General features: G+C 38.5%; 1 protein-coding gene across 1 annotated transcript in view; it reads right to left on the reverse strand.

Moving 5' to 3' along the window:
- The window catches only part of RXFP1 (relaxin family peptide receptor 1), a 120734-nt gene that overhangs the window by 13235 nt on the left and 86795 nt on the right, over positions 1–20704 (reverse strand). Inside the window, exons 7-12 of the mRNA XM_060178896.1 lie at positions 20119–20190; positions 19953–20024; positions 16972–17046; positions 6845–6916; positions 4179–4250; positions 245–316 (exon numbers count right to left, since the gene is read on the reverse strand). Coding sequence (XP_060034879.1) covers positions 245–316; positions 4179–4250; positions 6845–6916; positions 16972–17046; positions 19953–20024; positions 20119–20190 — 435 coding nt within the window. The remainder of the gene's footprint in view (positions 1–244; positions 317–4178; positions 4251–6844; positions 6917–16971; positions 17047–19952; positions 20025–20118; positions 20191–20704) is intronic.

Below are 20704 nucleotides of genomic sequence, written 5' to 3' on the forward strand. Positions count from 1 at the left end.
GATAGATGCCAGTGTGTGTGTAGTGATGGGAAATAAGTGCTTAATAGATAAAGAAATTCAGTTTGGGAAGATAAAAATGTTACAGAGACAGATGATGGTAGTCATTGTAGAGTAATGAAAATGCCCTTAATGTCACATTGCATTGTATAATAAAAGCTGCAGAGAAAAGTAAATTTTGTGTTATGTATATTACATCACCATTAGAATATAACACAGAAACAAAGTGACACAACAGCAGGCTTACAATTGTGAAAGCTCCTTCAGATCCTTAAATACAATTGGTGGGATGCTTTCAATCTTATTAAATCCTAGGTCCCTAGGGAAATAATTGCAAATATGTCAAATAAGTGTCTTAAGACTATTCATTGTCTTGTAATTTGTTAATAAATTACTATAAAACTTTTCAACCAGTTATTAGTGAATTATAGTCATTACCAGATGACAGAAAGATAGTGTAATGGAAAAAGCATAAAGGTATTTTATCCATTATCTTTTTTTTTAGATTTAAAAATATATACATTTATTTTGGCTAGAGACAAATTGAAAGGAAAAGGAGAGATGGGGGGGGGAAGAAGGGAGACACACACACACACACACACACACACACACACACACACCAACCCATAGCACTGCTTGATCATTTACAAAGTTTCCTCCTGCAGGAGAGGACTGGGGGCTTAAACTGGGGTCCTTCCTTGTGCATTGTAATATGTATGTTCTATCAGATGCACCACTGTCTGGACCCCTCATCCATTTTCTTTTCTTTTCTTTTCTTTTCTTTTCTTTTCTTTTCTTTTTTCTTTTTTTTTTTTTTTCCCCTCCAGGGTGATTGCTGGGCTCGGTGCCTGCACCATGAATCCAGCACTCCTGGAGGCCATTTCCCCCCCCTTTTGTTGCCCTTGTTGTTGTAGCCACGTTGTGGTTGTTATTATTGCCATGCTGATGTTGTTCGTTGTTGGATAGGAGAGAGAGAAATGGAGAGAGGAGGGGAAGACAGAGGGGGAGAGAAAGACAGACACCTGCAGACCTGCTTCACCACCTGTGAAGCAACGCCCCTGCAGGTGGGGAGCCGGTGGCTCGAACTGGGATCCTTACGCTGGTCCTTGTGCTTTGTGCCACATGCGCTTAACCTACTGCGCCACCGCCCGACCCTCCCTCATCCATTTTCATCACTCCTTGGAAGGTGAATGCTTCATGGCATTTGGTCTGGTTCTAGCAGATCCATTTTCCAATTTAATCTGTACATGTGTTGTGTCCCTTCTTTCCTCACTTTTTTTTTATGTCAGAGTAAGAATTGTTTAGAGTATTTATTTTCTTTTGCTTGTATTTATCATGATTATCAAAGGAAAGTAAACTACTGGGTTGTTGAAAAGTCATGACTTATTTTTTCTGTTTTTAAAATTTTAATTTAAGTTAAATTAAAATTAAAAATTTTTGTTGCCCTTGTCTTTTTTTTTACTGTTGTTGTAGCTATTATTGTTGTTATTGATGTCGTTGTTAGATAGGACAGTGAGAAATGGAGAGAGGAGGGGAAGACAGAGGGGGAGAGAAAGACAGACACCTGCAGACCTGCTTCACCACCTGTGAAGGGACTCCCCTGCAGGTGGGGAGCCGGGGGCTTGAACTGAGATCCTTATGCCAGTCCTTGTGCTTTGCGTCACGTGCGCTTTACCTGCTTGCTACCGCCCGACTCCCTTTTCTGTTTTTTTCTATGCAAAAACCGTGTCATGACTTTTCAGACAACCCAATACTTCATGTATAAGTTTCTTTGACAGATGATGTACACTGGTTCTCATTTTTCCCTGGGGAAGGATATTTAGTGTTACCTCATTCCACAGGGAGAGGTTATAAGCTAAACTATTAATGTACCATGCTCACTGCTGGCTATTAATAATCACAGCCTAACCAAACCAAACCTTACCATCCCTGCATCTTACTTCCACGATAAGGGTTAGGATTTGGAGAAAGAATTGTCTTTCTAGTCAGTCAGATAGTGGGTTTAGATGGATAGACCAAGGGAAGATATAAACTCCTTGACAAATTTATATTTTAATGGTTAGATAGTCTGGATCACATAGACTTATATTTCCCTCCCACTGACAATAAAGTACCTTCTTTCTTTCTTTCTTTATTTTTAACTATTTAATTAGCTATGTGGGGTAGGGTGGGGGGGGTTGGCTACTTAGAAAGAAAAAAAGGCCAGAAGTTTCAGAAGGGGATAGACTTAGAATGAATGATACTCCCTGGTGGGACAGGAATCTTGGTAAAGAAAGAAGCTCAGCTGGGGAGCCTGCTTGGAGCTGGTCCCCAGGGACTAGTTATGGGGGGGGAGGGAGAGGAGGTGTGCTTTGGGATTAATAATTTAAAAGAAAAAAATTTTTTCCCTTTTTTTTCTACTCTATTTTTTAACCCAAATTAAGTTATGGTCACCTCCTTGGTGTCACTGCTAGGACCCCTTACTGACTAGCCTACTAAAGGCAGAAAATCCTACCGTTTCCAGAAGATGTGGTCAGAGCTCAAGCTACTAGCAGCTTCTCAGTCCGCCATCTTCCGGGAACCTAATAAAGTACCTTCTTAATTGCTGATGTTATGGTTCAATTGCTAGGTAGTAGGATGTATTGCAACAGGTGTTTGGTTCTAATATCTACTGAAATTTTCCTGCATATTTTTGCGACTGATCATTACTATTCCTCTAACATGTTTCAGGCTAATCATTACTAAAATATGTTGCCATTTCAATGATATATTCATGGATGTTTCGGAGCAGAGTGTAGGGTTGTTTCTTGAGACATGTACCTCCTTATGGCATCTGTATATCCCACTACCATTACCAATCTCAATATTCAGATAAAGTCATCATAATTGTATTTTTTTTGCCTCCAGGGTTATTGCTGGGGCTCAGCACCTGTACCATGAACCCACTGCTCCTGGAGGCCATTTTTTCCCCTTCTGTTGCCCTTGTTTTGGTTATTATTGTTATTGTTGATGCCATTCGTTGTTGGATAGGACAGAGAGAAATGGAGAGAGCAGGGGAAGACAGAAATGGGGAAAGACAGACACCTGCAGACCTGCTTCACCGCCTGTGAAGCGACTCCCCTGAAGGTGGGGAGACGGCTGATCCAACCGGGATCCTTGCACTTTGCACCACGTGCGCTTAAGCCACTGAGCTACCGCCTGCCCCCCCATAATTGTATTATTATTGCTATTTCTACCACTAGGGTTATCATTAGGTGTTGGTGTCTGTACAACTCCACTGTTTGTAGTGGCTATTCTCTCTCCTTCTTCCTGCATCTGTCTTCTTCTCCCTAATATGCAGGGTAAGAGCTAGAAAGAGAGAGAGAGAGAGATGGAAACTTGTTAAGTTTCCCTGTGCAGGTGGGGACTGAACCTGGGTCCTTGCTCATTTTAACATGTAAGCTCAACCGGGTGCGCCACCCCCTCTCTACCCCAAGAAACTTTAAAGCCAAATTTTCCTTTCCTTTCTACCAATGGGACAGACCGGTATAGGGCATATTTTATCTATTAACCTTGTCTTGATTTATTCTTTCTTTTCTTGCCTCCAGGGTTTTTGCTGGGGCTCGGTGCCTGCACTATGAACCGCCTGCTCCTGGAGGCCATCTTTTTCCTTTTGTTGCCTTGCTGTTGTCATTCTTGTTATTGTTGCCATTGATGTTGTTGTTGGATAGGACAGAGAAAAATTGAGAGAGGAGGGAAGACAGAGAGGGGGAAAGAAAGACAGATACCTGCAGACCTGCTTCACCACCTGTGAAGTGAGCCCCCTTGCCCTTGGGTGGGGCAGTAGTGCAGCAGGTTAAGTGCACAAGGCACGAAGCACAAGGACCAGTGTAAGAACCCGGCTCGAGTCCCCGGCTCCCTGCCTGCAGAGGGGTTGCTTCACAAGCGATGAAGTAAGTCTGCAGGTGTCTGTCTACCCACTGCACTACCTCCGGACCCCCCAAGTATGCTTTTCTTTACCCTAACTCTTCTCAAATGCTTTAAAAATAGTTTTGTTTTATGTCTATTTTTGTAAGCTAACTGAATTCCTTTCTGGCTAAAGGTATAAATAAATAATGCTAAAAAAGGTATATTACTTCTTAAATATAGAAAAACATACATGTAAAACAAAACAAAATAGAATAGCAGAAAGGAACTTGTTAGATATGTTTAGTTAAACTTACAATTCATACAGTCTCTTGAGTGGTGCAAACGTATTTTCATTTATGTGATGAATTTTGTTTTTCCTCATTACCCTGGGGGAAAAAAACTAAGTGGTAAATTCTTGAGGTTGCTGACAAATAAGCTATTACAGAGGAGATGAAAGGTCTGCAAAAAGAGAATTTTATATAGAGCATTTTCATATCAAGGTATTTTGAAATTATCTAATGATCTAATTTGCTTTTAAACTCAAATTTCCTAACTCTTTCAATGATGATAACAATAAAAAATTATCCAAAACTTAAATTTTTTATATTTATTTTCCCTTTTGTTGCCCTTATTTTTCATTGTTGTTGTAGTTACTATTGTTGTTATTGATGTCGTCGTTGTTGGATAGGACAGAGAGAAATGGAGAGAGGAGGGGAAGACAGAAAGGGGGAGAGAAAGACAGACACCTGCAGACCTGCTTCACCACTTGTGAAGAGACTCCCCTGCAAGTGGGGAGCTGGGGGCTCCTGGGATCCTTATGCTGGTCCTAGTGTTTTTCGCCACCTGCGTTTAACCCGCTTCACTTTCGCCGGACTCCCTATCCAAAAATTTTTTAAGTGAAACACGGAAGAGATCTATAAGGGAGAGAATGAAAACTTTAACTTTAGAACACAGGTTGAATACCTTGTAAATGAGAACATAAAGACAGTGTCTTCAGTCTGCACTCTGTTTAAGGAAATGCCCTCCAGTTGGTCCAGGAGGTGGCGCAGTGGATAAAGAAAATGCCCTCCAGGGGTGGGGGAGATTGCATGATTGTTATGCAAAAAGATTCTCATGCCTGAGGTTCCAAAGACCTAAATTCAACCCCCTGCACTTAGCAGTGCTCTGGTAAAAACAAACAAACAAACAAACAAACAAACAAACAAAAAAACCCTCCACACCATAGAGCTCATATATTTAGTTAGGGTGGAGTACTAGCCACTCTTGTCTAATGAGTCTTGTCTACTGAGGACCAACATAGCTTTCTAGTCTGGGATGTGCAATCTGTAACTTTTTTGTTGTTTTTAAATTTATTTACTTATTTTGTTTGATAAGACAGAGAAATTGAGAGGGAGGGGGAGAGAGAAAGGGAGTAGATAGACACTTATAGCACTGCTTCACTGCTTAAAGCTTCCCCTATAGATGGGGACTGGGAACTTGAACCTGGGTCTTGTGCATGGTAACGTGCACTTAACCATGTGTACCACCACCTGGCCCTGAAATCTGTAATTCTTGATGGTTTATTTCTACACTTTTTTTTTCTTTTCATGTTCATGTGCTAAAACAAAGGACTAGCTCATAGGAAACTTAAAAAGTTTTCAGTTCTCTAAGCTTTGTGTGCTATGTCTGGAGGTTTTTTTCTATCCTTCACTATTTCCCAGCACACTAAGTCATTAGCATCTTCTGGTATATCACATCAGAAAATATATTTTCTAAGTGCAGTATTGTTTCCTTTGAGCTAATCATTAGAAATAGTTTGTATTACTGACAAGGAGTATATTGTATCTGAATACTGCAGAGCTCATGATAGAGGAGTTTAGTTTCTTTCTTTTTTAAAAAATTTCTTTATTGGGGGATTAATGTTTTACATTTGACAGTAAATATAATAGTTTGTACATGCATAACATTTCTCAGTTTTCCACATAACAATATAATCCTCACTAAGGAGTTTAGTTTCATTGGCTTTGCATTCACTAGAATGTGGGCATAACTGGAGAAAAGTGTTGTACTAGTAATAGCTGTTGTGTTACCTATCTACAAGAATTTTAGTACAAACATTTTCAAACTTTTCCCAGGGTAAGTCATGACACAAAAAAATTTAGCTGGCATTTGAATATAAAATACATCTACACAACCCAGGATTTATGATCCAGTATTTATTATTTGAACATCAATTTGATATATACATATCGGTTTAATTACATTTTCATTGCATTATAAAAGGCTGGCCAGGAATTACTGCTTGTTATCATAATCTATTTGTACACTGTAACCCGCAGTGGGGAAAACATAGTCATGAAAAAATAAACCGAATAAAGCAGTTTTATTTTCATACTGAAGGAAGCCCCGGCCATCATTCACTTTCATGGGAGAGTCAATGTGAATCTAAAATAGGCCAGCAACATATAAACAAAATTCCATTTAGTAGTATTTTAAACTTTGTCAAAGTGTTGAAAATTCCATGCTTAGGGGTGTGGATGTCAGCAGTATTTTCCCCCTCATTTTGATTATGGTTAAATTTTTGTCTTAGTATTTGTAGTAAAAATTTGTGGAGGGCAGACATTTTAAATTTAGATTGTAATTTAGTGTTTCTAAAATTGAGGACCAAGGACAGATTCTACATGGTCCTTCATATTTTTTCCCCTATTAAGATGGGTATTATTTAAATGAGAGTGAAAGATGTTTCAAACAATGCAACCCTATTCTGATAATTCATGCATGTTGTGAATCAGTGGATACTTTTGGTCTGCACTTCAATAATTTTGGCCATGTGCTTTGGTTTCAAAAAACTTCATGCTGCATGATATCCACCCACCACAGCCCCCGTCCTGTCCCCCGCCATTTGCCGTAGTTAATACTCCTACAACTTCTGTACAGCAATGACTCTTTTGTTTGTGAAGAGGTATAACATTACTTCAAAAAAAGACAAAATGTTACTTACAAAACAGTTAAGTTAGAGCAGGAAATGAAAGTCAAGTTTCTTAAATTGTGGATATGGTTGCCTTCAAAGTCCCTGGAACATAAAAATAATAAGTGACAAGGCTAAATTTTAATCACAGATAAAAATAAACTGAATAAAACTACTTGCTTTCTACTAGAATGTTTTCTTCCACAGATTTTTTTTTATTTCATATAGATTGTGACACTTATTTACATAATAACTAAAGTTATATCTATCTATATATATATTTAATGCTTTTTTTTTTTCGGTGTTAGTAGTAAACATGGTCTAAGTAACATCTGTTTCATATATTTAGAAGGGTCTATGTGTTATCCTCAGAAGTGTAAAGATAGAAGTCAAGTGGAAAACTTTGTTATGGTAAAATACTTTTAAATTACTCATATAGAACAGTTATGTGCATTAAACATATGTCCCGTGTTACCAATGGCATTTTTTTAATGATGAGATTCTAGTTTGCTACAGCCTGCAGAATAGTCTAACATCACTGTGGAAGATACTAGTGACCAAACAATATTTAGCTCTTACTTCCCTAGGTCAAAGAAATCCTCTAATTTCTCCCTGGCCTCTATAAAGTCATCATCCTCCCCTCCCCATTCCCCCAATTCAACTGTATTTTGCTTCCAAGATCACTTTTTGCTTTTTTTTTTTTTTTTTTTTCCTTTTTGCCTTTTTTGCCTTTTTGCCTTCCAGGGTTATTGCTGGGGCTCTTGCTTGCACTAAGAATCCACTGCTCCTAGAGACAATTTTTCCCCTTTTGTTTATCACTGTTATTACTGCAGTTGTTGGATAGGACAGATAGAAATGGAGAGGGGAGGGGAAGACAGAGAGGGGGAAAGAAAGACACCTGCAGACCTGCTTCACCACCTGTGAAGTGACTCTCCTGCAGGTGGGGAGCGGGGCCCAAACCCGGATCCTTATGCCCATCCTTGTGCTTTGTTAACCTGCTGTGCTACCGTGGGCCCCCACTTTTTGCTTTTATTATTACCCAGGGCATGCAGAGAGAAGCCCACAGACGCCTTATTTCTTCACTTCCAACTCAGAAATATGCATAGAGATTCGACTTGAGTTTCCTACAAAGTAATATTATGTGACTATCATGAATCTTATGTGAGGAGTACAATTTTTCAAAATTATTATTTCATTGCTACCATGAATATATTTTCCTGCTCCCCCATTTAAATTTTTAAAAAATTTTATTTGTTTTGGAGAGAGACAGAGAGAAGTTGAGAGGGAAGGGGAAGATAGAGAGGGAGAGAGATAGACATGTGCAATACTGCCTCACTATTTACATACTTACAAAGCCCCCCCTTACCCTCTCCATGTGGGGACCTGGAGTTTGAACCTGGATCCTTATGCACTGTATGTGTATGTTCGACCAGGTGTACCACCACTCAGCCCCCCCAAAATAATATTTAAAAAAAGTTTTTTTTAATTGCATTTATTTATTACTAGATAGAGGCAGAGAGAAATTGAGATAGGAGGAGGAGATAAGAGAGGGAGACAGAAAGACACCTGCAGCCTTGCTTCACCACTTGTGAAGCTTTCCCCCTGCAGGTGGGGACCAGGGGCTTGAACTCAGCTCCTTGTGCACTGTAATGTAAATGCTTAAGCAGGTATGCCACCATCTGGCCCCAAAAATGATTTTATTGATAGTTTTATGGTGGTAATTTTTAGAATAGAGTGTTAGCTAATATATATTTTGCCTCCAGGGTTATTGCTGGGGCTGGGTGATTGCATTACAAATCCACTGCTCCTAGCGGTCATCCCCCCCCATTTTATTGGACAGAACAGAGAGAAATTGAGAGAGGAGGAAGAGATAGAGAGGGGGAGAGAGGATAGACACCTATAGCCCTGCTTCACCACTTGTGAAGGGACCCCCCTGCAGATGGGGAGCTGAAGGGTCGAATGAGAGTGTGCAGGTCCTTGTGCTTTTTACTATGTACACTTAACCCTGGCACCCTGGAATATACTTTTAAAAGTAAACTGTGGTCCTTGAATCTCAGTCTATCCTAACATTTGGCTTAATGCTCAACATATAGTTATTTAGGAATAACTCTGACTAAAATATAAAAGCTGAAGTATGATACAGCTCTAGAATTGGTAAGAGGAACATGAGTATCATTAATATAACTTCCTATAATTAATTAATTAATTAATTTTACCAGAACACCACTCGGTTCTTGGCTTATGGTAGTGTAGGGGATTTAACCTGAGACAATGGAACCTTAGGCATGAGAGTTTCTTAGCATGTGCCTGAGACCATTATACCATCTACCCCCAGCCAAACTTCCTATATTTTACTGGCTCAACTACATCTGGGATAGTCAGCTTTATTTTGGGCAATGAAATAAAAAGATATTGACAAGTCAAAGTATATCTGGCAGATATGGAAGATCAGGGTATTCGGAGGTCAAGAAAAAAGTGATTTGAAGGAAAGAGTGTACTTATAACAAAGAAAAGAAAAATAAGATTTGAAGTTAAGTTGTAAAAGATGCAGATTTTTTTCCTCTATTTTTCATCAGATTTCAAAATTAGATTTAGTAGTTGAAGGACACAAGCCATTTCAGGTTTCAGTTCATAATCTATGGTCTCTAGCTAATAATTATTTTCTACTTTGGGTATTTAGCAGAAGCAATGTATAATAATTAAGTAATCTGCAAAGAGAGTTACTCTACCATTTGCAATAGTGCATTAAAATCTAAAATATAGATTCTGATTCATTCTTATGCAGAAAAAACTTATTTTTACTAATTGGAAGTAAATTATCAATACAATTTGGATAATTAGATTTGAACAAGACTTTAGGCTTCTCATGCTGAATGTGACTACTGAGAGCTATCAATATTTTTCTTTTTTTTTTGTTATTACTATAAATTTACCACCAGGTGGTGATGTTCTCTTATTTCTTACAGAATATTAGCTAAGCTGATTTTTTTTTGTTAGCTACCTTTTTTTTTTTTTTTTTTTTTTTTTTTTGCTACTAAGCTAGGAAGTATATTTAACAAATACTGATTTCTTCTGTAAGTAATCGGAGGCATCCATGAAGGCATAAATGAGGAAATTTTGATTACACGACTAGTTGAATTTAACTTTTGAGTTGTGCATTTGCTTTAATTTCCTTCTTAAAATTCAAAGTTTTATGGCTTCATAGGATGTAACCCAGTTTTCTTTCTTCTTCTTAATTATCTTTATTTAATTATTGGATAGAGCTAGCCAGAAGTTGAGAGGAAGGGGGAGAGAGAGAGAGGGAGAGAAAGACACCTGCAGCACTGCTTCATCACTTGTGAACCTTTCCCCCTGCAGGCTGGGACCGAGGGCTTGAACCTGGGTCCTTGGGCACTGTAACATGTGCTCTCATCCAGACCCCTTAGAACCTAGTTTTTAGCATTTACAGTAGTTGAGGCATACAACTCTGCTTCACATTCCTAGTTGTAAGTTCAAATGGAGTCAACAAGGATGTAGTTATTTTGGGTCTAGAACACATTTCCAATTTAGTAAGTTTGATTCAATGACTATAGTTTCCCCTCAGTACATTGCAGAACTGGCTGAAATGAAAACTTGATTCTTAAATCTGAGAAACAGAGATAACAAATCAAAACCTCCTAATAATCTTGCCTGTTCTTCCCTAACTTCCTGTTTTATCCTCTAGTAGTATTCTAAGCATGCAAAAAAAAAAAAAAATCCTTCAACTCTGCTTCTCTCCCACCTTTTAGACATTTCTGGATGTCTTTTTCAAGAGCAAATTGAGGTGATGAAAGAGGGGAAAGCCTTTGACTTTCAGCCAGACATCTATAAACTTACCTGTGTGAGCACCTGGTCTCCTTCTAGTCTCAGAGGAAGAGATGACCCTTCTCCTGCTTTAGGCTAATCCCTCCATCTGTTTTCTTGAGTTTGGTTTGTGTATGTGTATGTCCTAAAATATATGTTTAATTTTGGTGAATGTCCTTTGGGAATTCTTTGCTTTCAGGTTTATATTTATTAGGATTAGGTACAAGTACATATAACAGAGACCCAACTATAACAGCAAAACTATACAAGGATTTTTTTTTCCCCCCCTTGGGGAAAAAAGTCTAGAGTTAGAAAGTCTGGGACTAGGATGATAGTTTTATAAAACTGCTAGAAATTCGAGGTCTTTCCTATTCACTGTTCACATGCCTTTGTTCTCATGATCCTCGATGATGCTGAAGCTAAACTCATCATATCCATTTTTTTCTCCCTGGATAACAAAGGAAAGGAGGGGTCTGGCATTTTTTCCTTCGGAGATATTACTCAGAACTTAAAAACTATATTTCTACCTCACTGGTTGGAACTTTAGCTTTGCTTTTAGCTGGGCATGTAACGTCCCAAATAAACCAGGTCAGTTATTGAGAAGGGACACTACAGTTTAATATAGATCAATGAGAGTTAATTTATCAAAAATGTTAGCTCTTTTTTGATATTACTTCTATTGTATGGACTAAAAGAAGTGTAATTTGTCTCTTACTCTACACATATGGTATATGAATCAATTTGGTGTTTGTATATACTCATGATGGAATGAATATCTTTTATTGGAAATTGCATACCAGAGCATTTAAGTGTTCTTTTTTCATGCTGTTTAATGCATGCTAACCAACATTCCACCTATTTGGGTATAAAATGTGGTACTTGATTTCCTTGTATTTTTAAATCTACACATAGTATTTTTTTTGACCAGCAGTTTATTATTTTATTTTTTAGACATGGAACAAAAATATTTATTAAAAAATGTACAGACCTTTAAAGTAAAATAAAATATACTTTAAAGGAGGCTGGTGCAGGTTGTTCCAGGATAGTTGGCTGTTGGCTAGTATTTTATTTTTCTTTCTTTCTTTCTCCCTTTCTTTCTTTCTCTCTTTCTTTCTTTCTTTCTTTCTTTCTTCCTGCCTCCAGGGTTATTGTTGGGGCTTTGTGCTGGCACTATGAATCCACTGCTCCTGGTGGCCCTTATTGGATAGGACAGAGAGAAATTGAGAAAGACAGACAGACACCTGCAGAACTGTTTCACTGCTTGTGAAGTGTCCCCCCCTGCAGGTGGGGAGCGGGGGCTCAAACCTGGATCCTTGCATGGGTCACTGTGCTTAGTACTATGTGTGCATAATTGGGCGCACCACAGCTTGCCCCTGCCCAGTATTTTTTAGTTTTTTTTTTTCTAATTTAGCTTTTGCTTTGTGAGTCAATTTGAAAACATTTTTTCTTTGTTGACTTCATTAACATATCTGACCGTAACCAGCTATATACATGATTATAACTTAAACAACTTTTTTTTTCTTTTTTTACCAGAGTACTACACAGCTCTGGCTTATGGTGGTGTGGGGGATTGAACTTGGGACTTGACAGAGCCTCAGGCATGAGAGTCTGTCTGCATAACCATTAGGCTATCTACCCCCACCCAACTTAAGCAACTTTTAATGAATATTGAAATGATTATTTACTGTAATAGTTAGAAAGGTTTGTATGATTTGTAGCTCTTATTTTATAATTCAAATTATGTTTTTGAAATTAAGTGAAGTTGACTGAAGTAATGTTAATTCATTCATTTTTCACTATTTATGTGTTTTAAAAATCATATTTCACTTTTCCATGTTCTATAGTTCCTTGCTTCATAATGCATCTTCACTAATTTTCTTTGAAAACATTTTTTTTATAAATTTATTACCACTGGGGTTATTGCTGGGGCTCAGTACAGCACTACGAATCCATCGCTCCCAATGGCTTTTCTTTTTTTCTATTTTATTTCATCAGACAAAGAGAAATTGAGGGGTAAGAAGGGAGATAGAGAGGGCAAGATAAAGACACCTGCAGAACTGCTTGATAGGTTGTGAAGCATCCCTCCCTTCACCCCGCCCCCATGTGGGGCATGGGGGAATCAAACCTGGGTTCTTGTGCATGGTACTATATGTACTTAGCCAGGTGCACAACCTCCTGGCTCCTTAACTGTCTACCAGTATATAAACTTTTTTAACCTCATTTCCAAATGAAAATTTACTTTCTTGACTGTTAGTTCATCCTTGCCTACTGCTCCATCTGTTCAGATGCTTATTTATTAATAAAATTTTTGGATTATTAATTTCTTTTGTTGATCTCGACTTTTAATTGCTTGGAAAGAATTCTTTTTTTTTATATTTATTTATTCAGTTTCCCTTTGTTTTTGCCCTTGTTTTATTGTTGTAGTTATTGATGTCTTCGTTGTAGGATAGGACAGAAAGAAATGGAGAGAGGAGGGGGAGATAGAGAGGGAAGAGAAAGATAGACACCTGCAGACCTGCTTCACCACTTGTGAAACGACTCCCCTGCAGGTGGGGAGCCGGGGGCTTGAACCAGGATCCTCTCGGCGGTCATTGTGCTTTGCGCCACCTGCGCTTAACCGCTGTGCTACCGCCCGACTCCCGCTTGGAAAGAATTCTATTAAATGTTTTAATCGACTGCCTGATATATTATCATAACTTACAAGCACATTATCTGAGTTGTCACACATTTTTACTTTCTATATATATTTCTACTACATCAGAATTTTTTTACACCATCTCTATTATATTTTTAAAAATTTATCTTCATTTTTTCTTTATTGGGGGATTAATGGTTTAAGTCAAGAGTCACATATAGTAGTTTGTACATATGTAACATTTCTCAGTTCTCCACATAACAATTCAAGGACCCATCTAGGTCCCTCTCTGCCATCATGTTACAGGACCTGAACCCTCCCACCCACCCCAGAGTCTTTCACTTTGGTGCAATACACCAACTCCAGTCCAAATTCTGCTCTGTGCTTTCCTACATATCTTTTAGTGTGCTACACAAAGTCATGTGCCAAGTAGAGATACTGAAACTAGTTCAAAAAAATGAGTACTTACATATAAAAAATAATTACAAACAGGTACAATGGGATAATGCTCAATGCTTGTAAAGCAACTGGAATGAGTTGTGTTAGATAATTATTTTTATTTTCTGCCAGCATTATTACTGGGGCTCATTGTCTGCATGATTCTACCAATGCCATGAATTTTTTTGATTGAGGCTGAGAGAGACATGTGCAGCACTGCTTTGCTGCTCATGAAGCTTCTTCCTTCCTGCAGCTAGAGAGCAGTGGCTTGCACCCAGGACCTTTCACAGGTAACACGTGTGATCTACTGGTCAAGCCACCACCTTATCCCTAGATGGCTTAAATTTACAGGTGTTCTTAATGAGGAAAAGCATTTTAATTATTTTTATCTGAAATATATGGCTGCATTTTGTAAAGTCTTTTAAAAATTATTGTTGGACAGAGACAGAGAAAAATTGAGAGGGGAGGAGAAGATAGAAAAGGAGAGAGAGAGAGAGACACCTGCAGCCCTGCTTCACTGCTGGTGAAGCTTTCCCCCTGCAGGTGGGGACCGGAGGCTTGAACCAGGGTCTTTGCGCACTGTAATGTAATGTGTACACTTAACCAGGTGTGCCACTGCCTGGGCCTGCATCTTTCAAAAGAAAGGAACGGTTTATAATTATGCATCATATCTCCCACATTTGCTTCTGGTCTCAATGCATATAATTTTAGTTGTTTATTTATTTATTTATGTAAATGTCGATCAATTTCACATCATTGCTAAGTTTGGATTACTGAGCATGGGATAACTACTAATGTATTTACTTGAGCCAAAATTTAATTAACACAGAGGATATTGAACTTAATTTGCCATCCCTTGATGACTTTTGATATCATTCATGAGAACATTATGCTGCCATATTTAAATATTCTCTGTACATGATATAAGTTTTGGGTTATTGTCTTCCCTTAAATGGTAGTGAACTATATTCTCCTTTTTATAAAATTTCTCAGGTCTGCTTTTTTATTAGCGTAATAGTTGTCATTTCTCACTAAAATCAGTATTTCTGATTCTATCTTTGTCTTTTTTTTTCTTTCTGTCTTTTTTTTTTTTTGTCTCCAGGGTTATCACTGGGGCTTGGTGCCTGTACTATGAATCCTGGTGGCCATTTTTTCCACTATCATTTTTGTTGTTGTTGGATAGGGCAGAAAGAAATTGAGAGAGGAAGGGAAGACAGAGAGAGGGAGAGAAAGACAGATGCCTGTAGAGTTGCTTCACTGCTTGTGAGGTGACTTCCCCTCCCTGCAAGGTGGGGGAGTCAGGGGCTTGAACCTGGATCGTTACACTCGTCCTTGTCCTTGGTCCTAGTGCTTTGCACCATGTGCTCTTAATCTGGTGTACTATCGGCCCCTCTGATTCTAACTTTGTATTTCACTTCTTTCTGCTGAGAACTTGGAAAGCAAATAAGAACTTGGAACAGCAAAAGTTTTGAGAATTTCCTACAAAATAAGAAATGGTGGGAGTTTTCATGCAATACAGTTTACTACATATACAGTTATTGATTTTTATTTGGCTTTTCATTTTACCAGTATTTAAGTATGGAAATATACTGGCTAATTGAATTCTGAATAGTTAGAAAGATATATATTTCCACAAACACTGCTACTGTGTTAACAAATTCATGGAGCAGCAGCAAGGTGGTAGTGCGGCTGGTGGAGAATATGCCTTACCATGCGCAAAGATCTGGGTTCAAGCCTTCAGTCTCCACCTGCAAGGGGGATGCTTCACAACTGGTAAGTAGTTCTGATATTTCCATTTCTACCTCCCTTTCTAGCTCCCATGTCTCTCTCAATTTCTCTGTTTCTATCGAAAAGAAGAGAAAGGAAGGAAAAAGAAAAAAAGAAGGGGGAAAAAGGCTACTGGAAGAAGTGGATTTGTCATGCATGCATCTAGTCATAGCAATAACGTGGTAATTAAAAAAGAAAGATAAAAAAATTCACAGAGCATATTCTATTATTCTAGTGCATATTTCATTGTGGAGAAATTTCAAAGACATTTTAACACTTGAATGCTCATTAATCAGAATTTATGGTGAAACTAAAATGACTTTAGTATTCTTGTACCAAACTAATAGTTGAATGGATCAGGAGAGTGAGGGTGCGGTGTTATATAGCTCCTTTGTCTTCTTTATTCCTGCCCTCGACGTATCTTGTGTTTGTTTTTTGTTTTGGGGTTGTTGTTGTTTTTCTTTTTTTTTTTTAATAAATATGAATGTTTTTAAAAAATATTTGTTTTATTTATTTATTCCCTTTTGTTGCCCTTGTTGTTTTATTGTTGTAGTTATTATTGTTGTTGTCATTGTTGGATAGGACAGAGAGAAATGGAGAGAGGAGGGGAAGACAGAGAGGAGGAGAGAAAGATAGACACCTGCAGACCTGCTTCACCACCTGTGAAGCGACTCCCCTGCAGGTGGGGAGCCGGGGTTCGAACCGGGATCATTATGCCGGTCCTTGTGTTTTGCGCCACCTGTGCTTAACCCGCTGAGCTACAGCCCGATTCCCTGTTGTTGTTTTTCTACTGGAGATACTTAACTTTGGTAAGATATTCGATGAGTTAGTTTAGATAATGAGAAGTTTAGTAATTAAATGTATATAATAATCATGTTAATAATCTATAATAAAAAAACATGGATATATTGAGTTTGAGAGAAAAATTCCAAAGGAGACATTATGGAATGTCTTGTCAATGTTTTCTTCTATGTATTTAATAATTTCCAGTCTAATGCTCAAGTCTTTAATCTACTTTGAGTTGGCTTTTTTGTATGATGAGATGTAGTGGCCCTGTTTCATTCTTCTATATCTTGCCACCCAATTTTCCCAACATCATGTATTGAAAAGACTTTCCTTTTGTCATGTAATGTTTTGGGCTCCCTTGTGGCATACAAACTGCCCATATGTATGAGGAATTATCTCTAGTCTCTCAACTCTACTCCATTGGTTTGTGTGGCTATTTTTTTTTCCTGGACAGTGTTATACTCATCAAAACCACATGGCACCTCCATTCTTGTTATTCCCCCCCCCCCCTCAGGATTGCGGTGGAGGAATTGAACATGTTGACATCTGTCATGGGGAGATATAAAACTGTACACTTAACGACAGCAACAGTCTTGTAACTAAGCAATATCTGTATCTATATAGTTTTCTATAGCCCTAAACATGCAAAACGAATTAGGCAAGACCAGAAAATTAGTTATCTGAATTACTTAAACAAGATAAAGCAACTTACAGCCAATGTAGTCTTGGCATATGCTGACAAAGAGGCTTATCAGGCAAACGGGTGAGGACATTGTTCATCAGCACTCTGAAAAAGAGAAGTCACACAGAACTGCTTTCTTCTTAATTTAACTTAAATATGTTTTTATCATTATTCTTATGAAACCATTCAAATAAATTGTTTGTTGTCTTCTCTATTTTTCCCCTATAAGTCTTGCTATGTTTAAGGACCTGTTCATAATAAAATCTGACAAACAGTAAATGGCACATGGGTCAAGAAGCAGTGCTGGCACTGAAAAGAAAAACAAAAACCTGTGCCAAGGGTTGGCGGTGGTGCACTTGGTTGAGTGCACATGTTAAAATGTTCAGGGACCCAGGTTCAAGCCCCAGGTCCCCATCTGCAGGGAAAAAGCTTCACAAGTGATGAGGCAGTGTTGGAGGTATCTCTCTCCTTTTCTGTCTCCGCCTTCCCTCTCAATTTCTGTCTGTCATTGTCTAAATAAATAAAAAAATAATTAGTGATTTAATAATGTTCAACAAGATTTTGGGATTAGAGGGGTACAACTTCACACACTTTCCACGACTAGGGCTTCACATCCCATTTCCTCCACTGCAAGCTTCCCTAGTCTTTTTCCCTCTGGGAGTATGAACCAAAGATCTTCTGGGGTACAGAAGGTGGGAGGTCTGGCTTTTTAAAAATATACATTTATTTATTCCCTTTTGTTGCCCTTGTTGTTTTATTGTTGTAGTTCTTCTTATTGATGTCATTGTTGTTGGATAGGACAAAGAGAAATCAAGAGAGGAGAGGAAGACAGAGAGGGGGAGAGAAAGATAAGACACCTGCAGACCTGCTTCACTGCCTGTGAAGCAACTCCCCTGCAGGTGGGGAGCCGGGGGCTCCAACCGGGGTCCTTGCACCGGTCCTTGCGCTTTGCAACACTTGCACTTAACCCATTGCGCTACTGCCCGACTCCTGTGAGGTCTGGCTTTCATAACTGTTTCTCTGCTGGACATGGGCACTTTCAGGTTGATCCATACCCCCAGCCTGTTCCTATCTTTCCCTAGTGGGGTAGGGCTCTGGGTTATTTCTATTTAATTCACATAACTCCAGAAAGGAAGGAAACAAAGTGGGGAAGGGAAGATGGAAGCAAGGAGAGACACCACAGCACCACTCTACAGTTTGTGAAATTTTTCCTTGGTACCATTCATGGTTAGTCTATATAATTCTGAAATTACATAGACTTGAGATCATATATATTATGATTATATAAGGCTTGAACTCAGTTTCTCACACAAGTAAACTGGGTCTTTAAATTATGCATCTTTGGGGCTAGGTGTTGGCTTGGTTGGTTAAGTGCATATGTTACCATCCTCCAGGACCCTGGTTCAAGACTCGGGCCCCCAACTGCAGGGGGAAAACTTCACAAGTGATAAAGCAGTGCTACAGGTGTCTCTCTGTCATCTTTCACTCATCAGTTTCTTTCTATCAAATTAAATAAAGTTAAAAAGTTAAAAAAATGAATAGCAAAACATTAAAAAAAAGAAAAGAAAAAATTAACAGACCTTTTTGTTACCAATATTAATATAAGATTTAATAGTGTGTTTAAGAATATTTTCATAAAATATGATAGTGAGGCTGTTTTATTATAACGAACTTACATTATAGAATAGAGAGCTTATAAAATTGTTAGAACTACAAAATAGGGCTGGAGGGACAGTATAATGGACAGTATAATGGCTATGCAAAAAGACTTTCAGGCCTGAGGCATCAAAGGTCCCAGGTTCAATCCCCAGTACTACCATAAACCAGACCAGAGACGTACTTTGCTCTCAACCTGGATCAACAGTGGTAGAGAACGTTCCATCCTCCGAAGGGAGCATGGACAACATACTCTATGCTATACCTGAGGAAGATGGGTTGATACCGGGGCAGCTTGGAATGTTCCTACTCATGACCACAGAATGTGAGCTCAGATCTAGAGGGATGCAGAGGTCACACAGGCTCCTAAGTTAATAATGGGCCCCAGATCACATCAAATTGATGGGTTTTACAGTAATATTTATACCCCTTTCCCATATTTGGAAGCTACTCTCTTCCCTGATCCATCTTTCTGGTCCTTTTCCCAGCCATGTCATCATCTTCCCAGACAATAATTAGGATTCACCTGCATATCAGATTTCAGGCTCAGGCAAAAGACAACACAAAACAAACAAACAAACAAAAAACCACTAGTATAGTTACAGGCCCTTTGAAATATAACTAAAATATGCCTACTAGCTATCTACAAAATGGAGGACCCCCCCAACACTTCATCTGCACTATTCCAGCCTTTAGGTCCATGATTGGTCAACAATTTGTTTGGCTTTGTATATTATCTCTCTTTTCAGCCACTAGGTTCCAGATGCTAGCATGATGCCAACCATACTCCCCTAGACAGACAACCCTACCAATGTGCCTTGGAACTCCGCTTCCCCAGAGCCCTTCCCAACTAGGGAAAGAGAGAGACAGCTGGGAGTATGGATCGACCTGTCAATACCCATGTTCAGTGGGGAAGCAATCACAGAAGCCAGACCTTCCACCTTCTGCATCCCACAATGATCTTGGGTCCATACTCCCAGAGGGTTAATGAGTAGGAAGGCTATAAGTGGAGGGGTTGGTATACGGAGGTCTGGTGGTGGGAACTGTGTGAAGCTGTACCCCTCTTATCCTATGGTTTTGCCAGTGTTTCCGTTTTATAAATAAAAAATTTTTTAAAAAGATACACACACACACACACACACACACACACACAAAAACCAACCAACCAACCAACTAACCAAACAAAAAAACTACAAAATAGACTCAGTACTATTAAGCAGTCAATTTTAATTATAAAGGTCTTTTGGGGTTTTAACAATTACAAATTTAATGTTGCTAAACAGGAATAAGTAACTTTATTCATCTTTTTTCCTCAGTTGAAATATTTGTTTTAATTTTTAATCTTTAATACTTACAAGAAAAACAGAGAATTTAGTCCATAAAATGTTAGTGGGGAAATTCGACTGAGGTGGTTATCTTCAATTATCCTGCCAGCCAGAAGGAAAAAAAAAGATTCACATATGTGTTTTCAGAACACGAAAACTAATACTATAAAAAAAAAACCACTTAAATCAAACATACAGCCATTCTAATCTGTGAAGGTCTTCAAAAATCCCCGGTTTCAAGAAGGTTAATCTGTTATGACTGAGATACCTGTAAAAAGAAGAATGACTCCTATAAATTGGTACCTTTCAAAATAACTTGCAGTAAAAAGGGAAAACCATAGTCATTCATTTTCATTTTATTCTATACCATTGCTATCATGCCATTTCCCTTTCTTTGGATTCTTTTACTTAAAAAAAAACTTTTTTATGGTCTCCAGGATTACTGTGGGGACTCTTGGTACTGGCACTATGAATCCATGACTCCTGTTGCTCATTTTTTCCCTTTTCACCTTCCCCTTTCTACTCCATTATTATTATTTCTTTTGACAAGTCACAGAGAAATTGAGAGCGAAGGGGAGATAGGGATAAAGAAAGATGGACAGCTGCAGACCTGATTCACCGCTCACCAAGTGTCCCCTCTGCAGGTGGGGAGTGGGGGGTTCCAGTCCCACTCCTTGAGCTTAACCCAGTGCGCCAGAGCCTAGCCCCCTTTCTCTGGGTTTCTTAACTATTCTTCTCCTTCTTCTTTTTAAAATATTTATTTATTTATTCCCTTTTGTTGC

This window comes from Erinaceus europaeus, chromosome 19, assembly GCF_950295315.1.
Source record: "Erinaceus europaeus chromosome 19, mEriEur2.1, whole genome shotgun sequence".
Lineage (NCBI taxonomy): Eukaryota > Metazoa > Chordata > Mammalia > Eulipotyphla > Erinaceidae > Erinaceus > Erinaceus europaeus.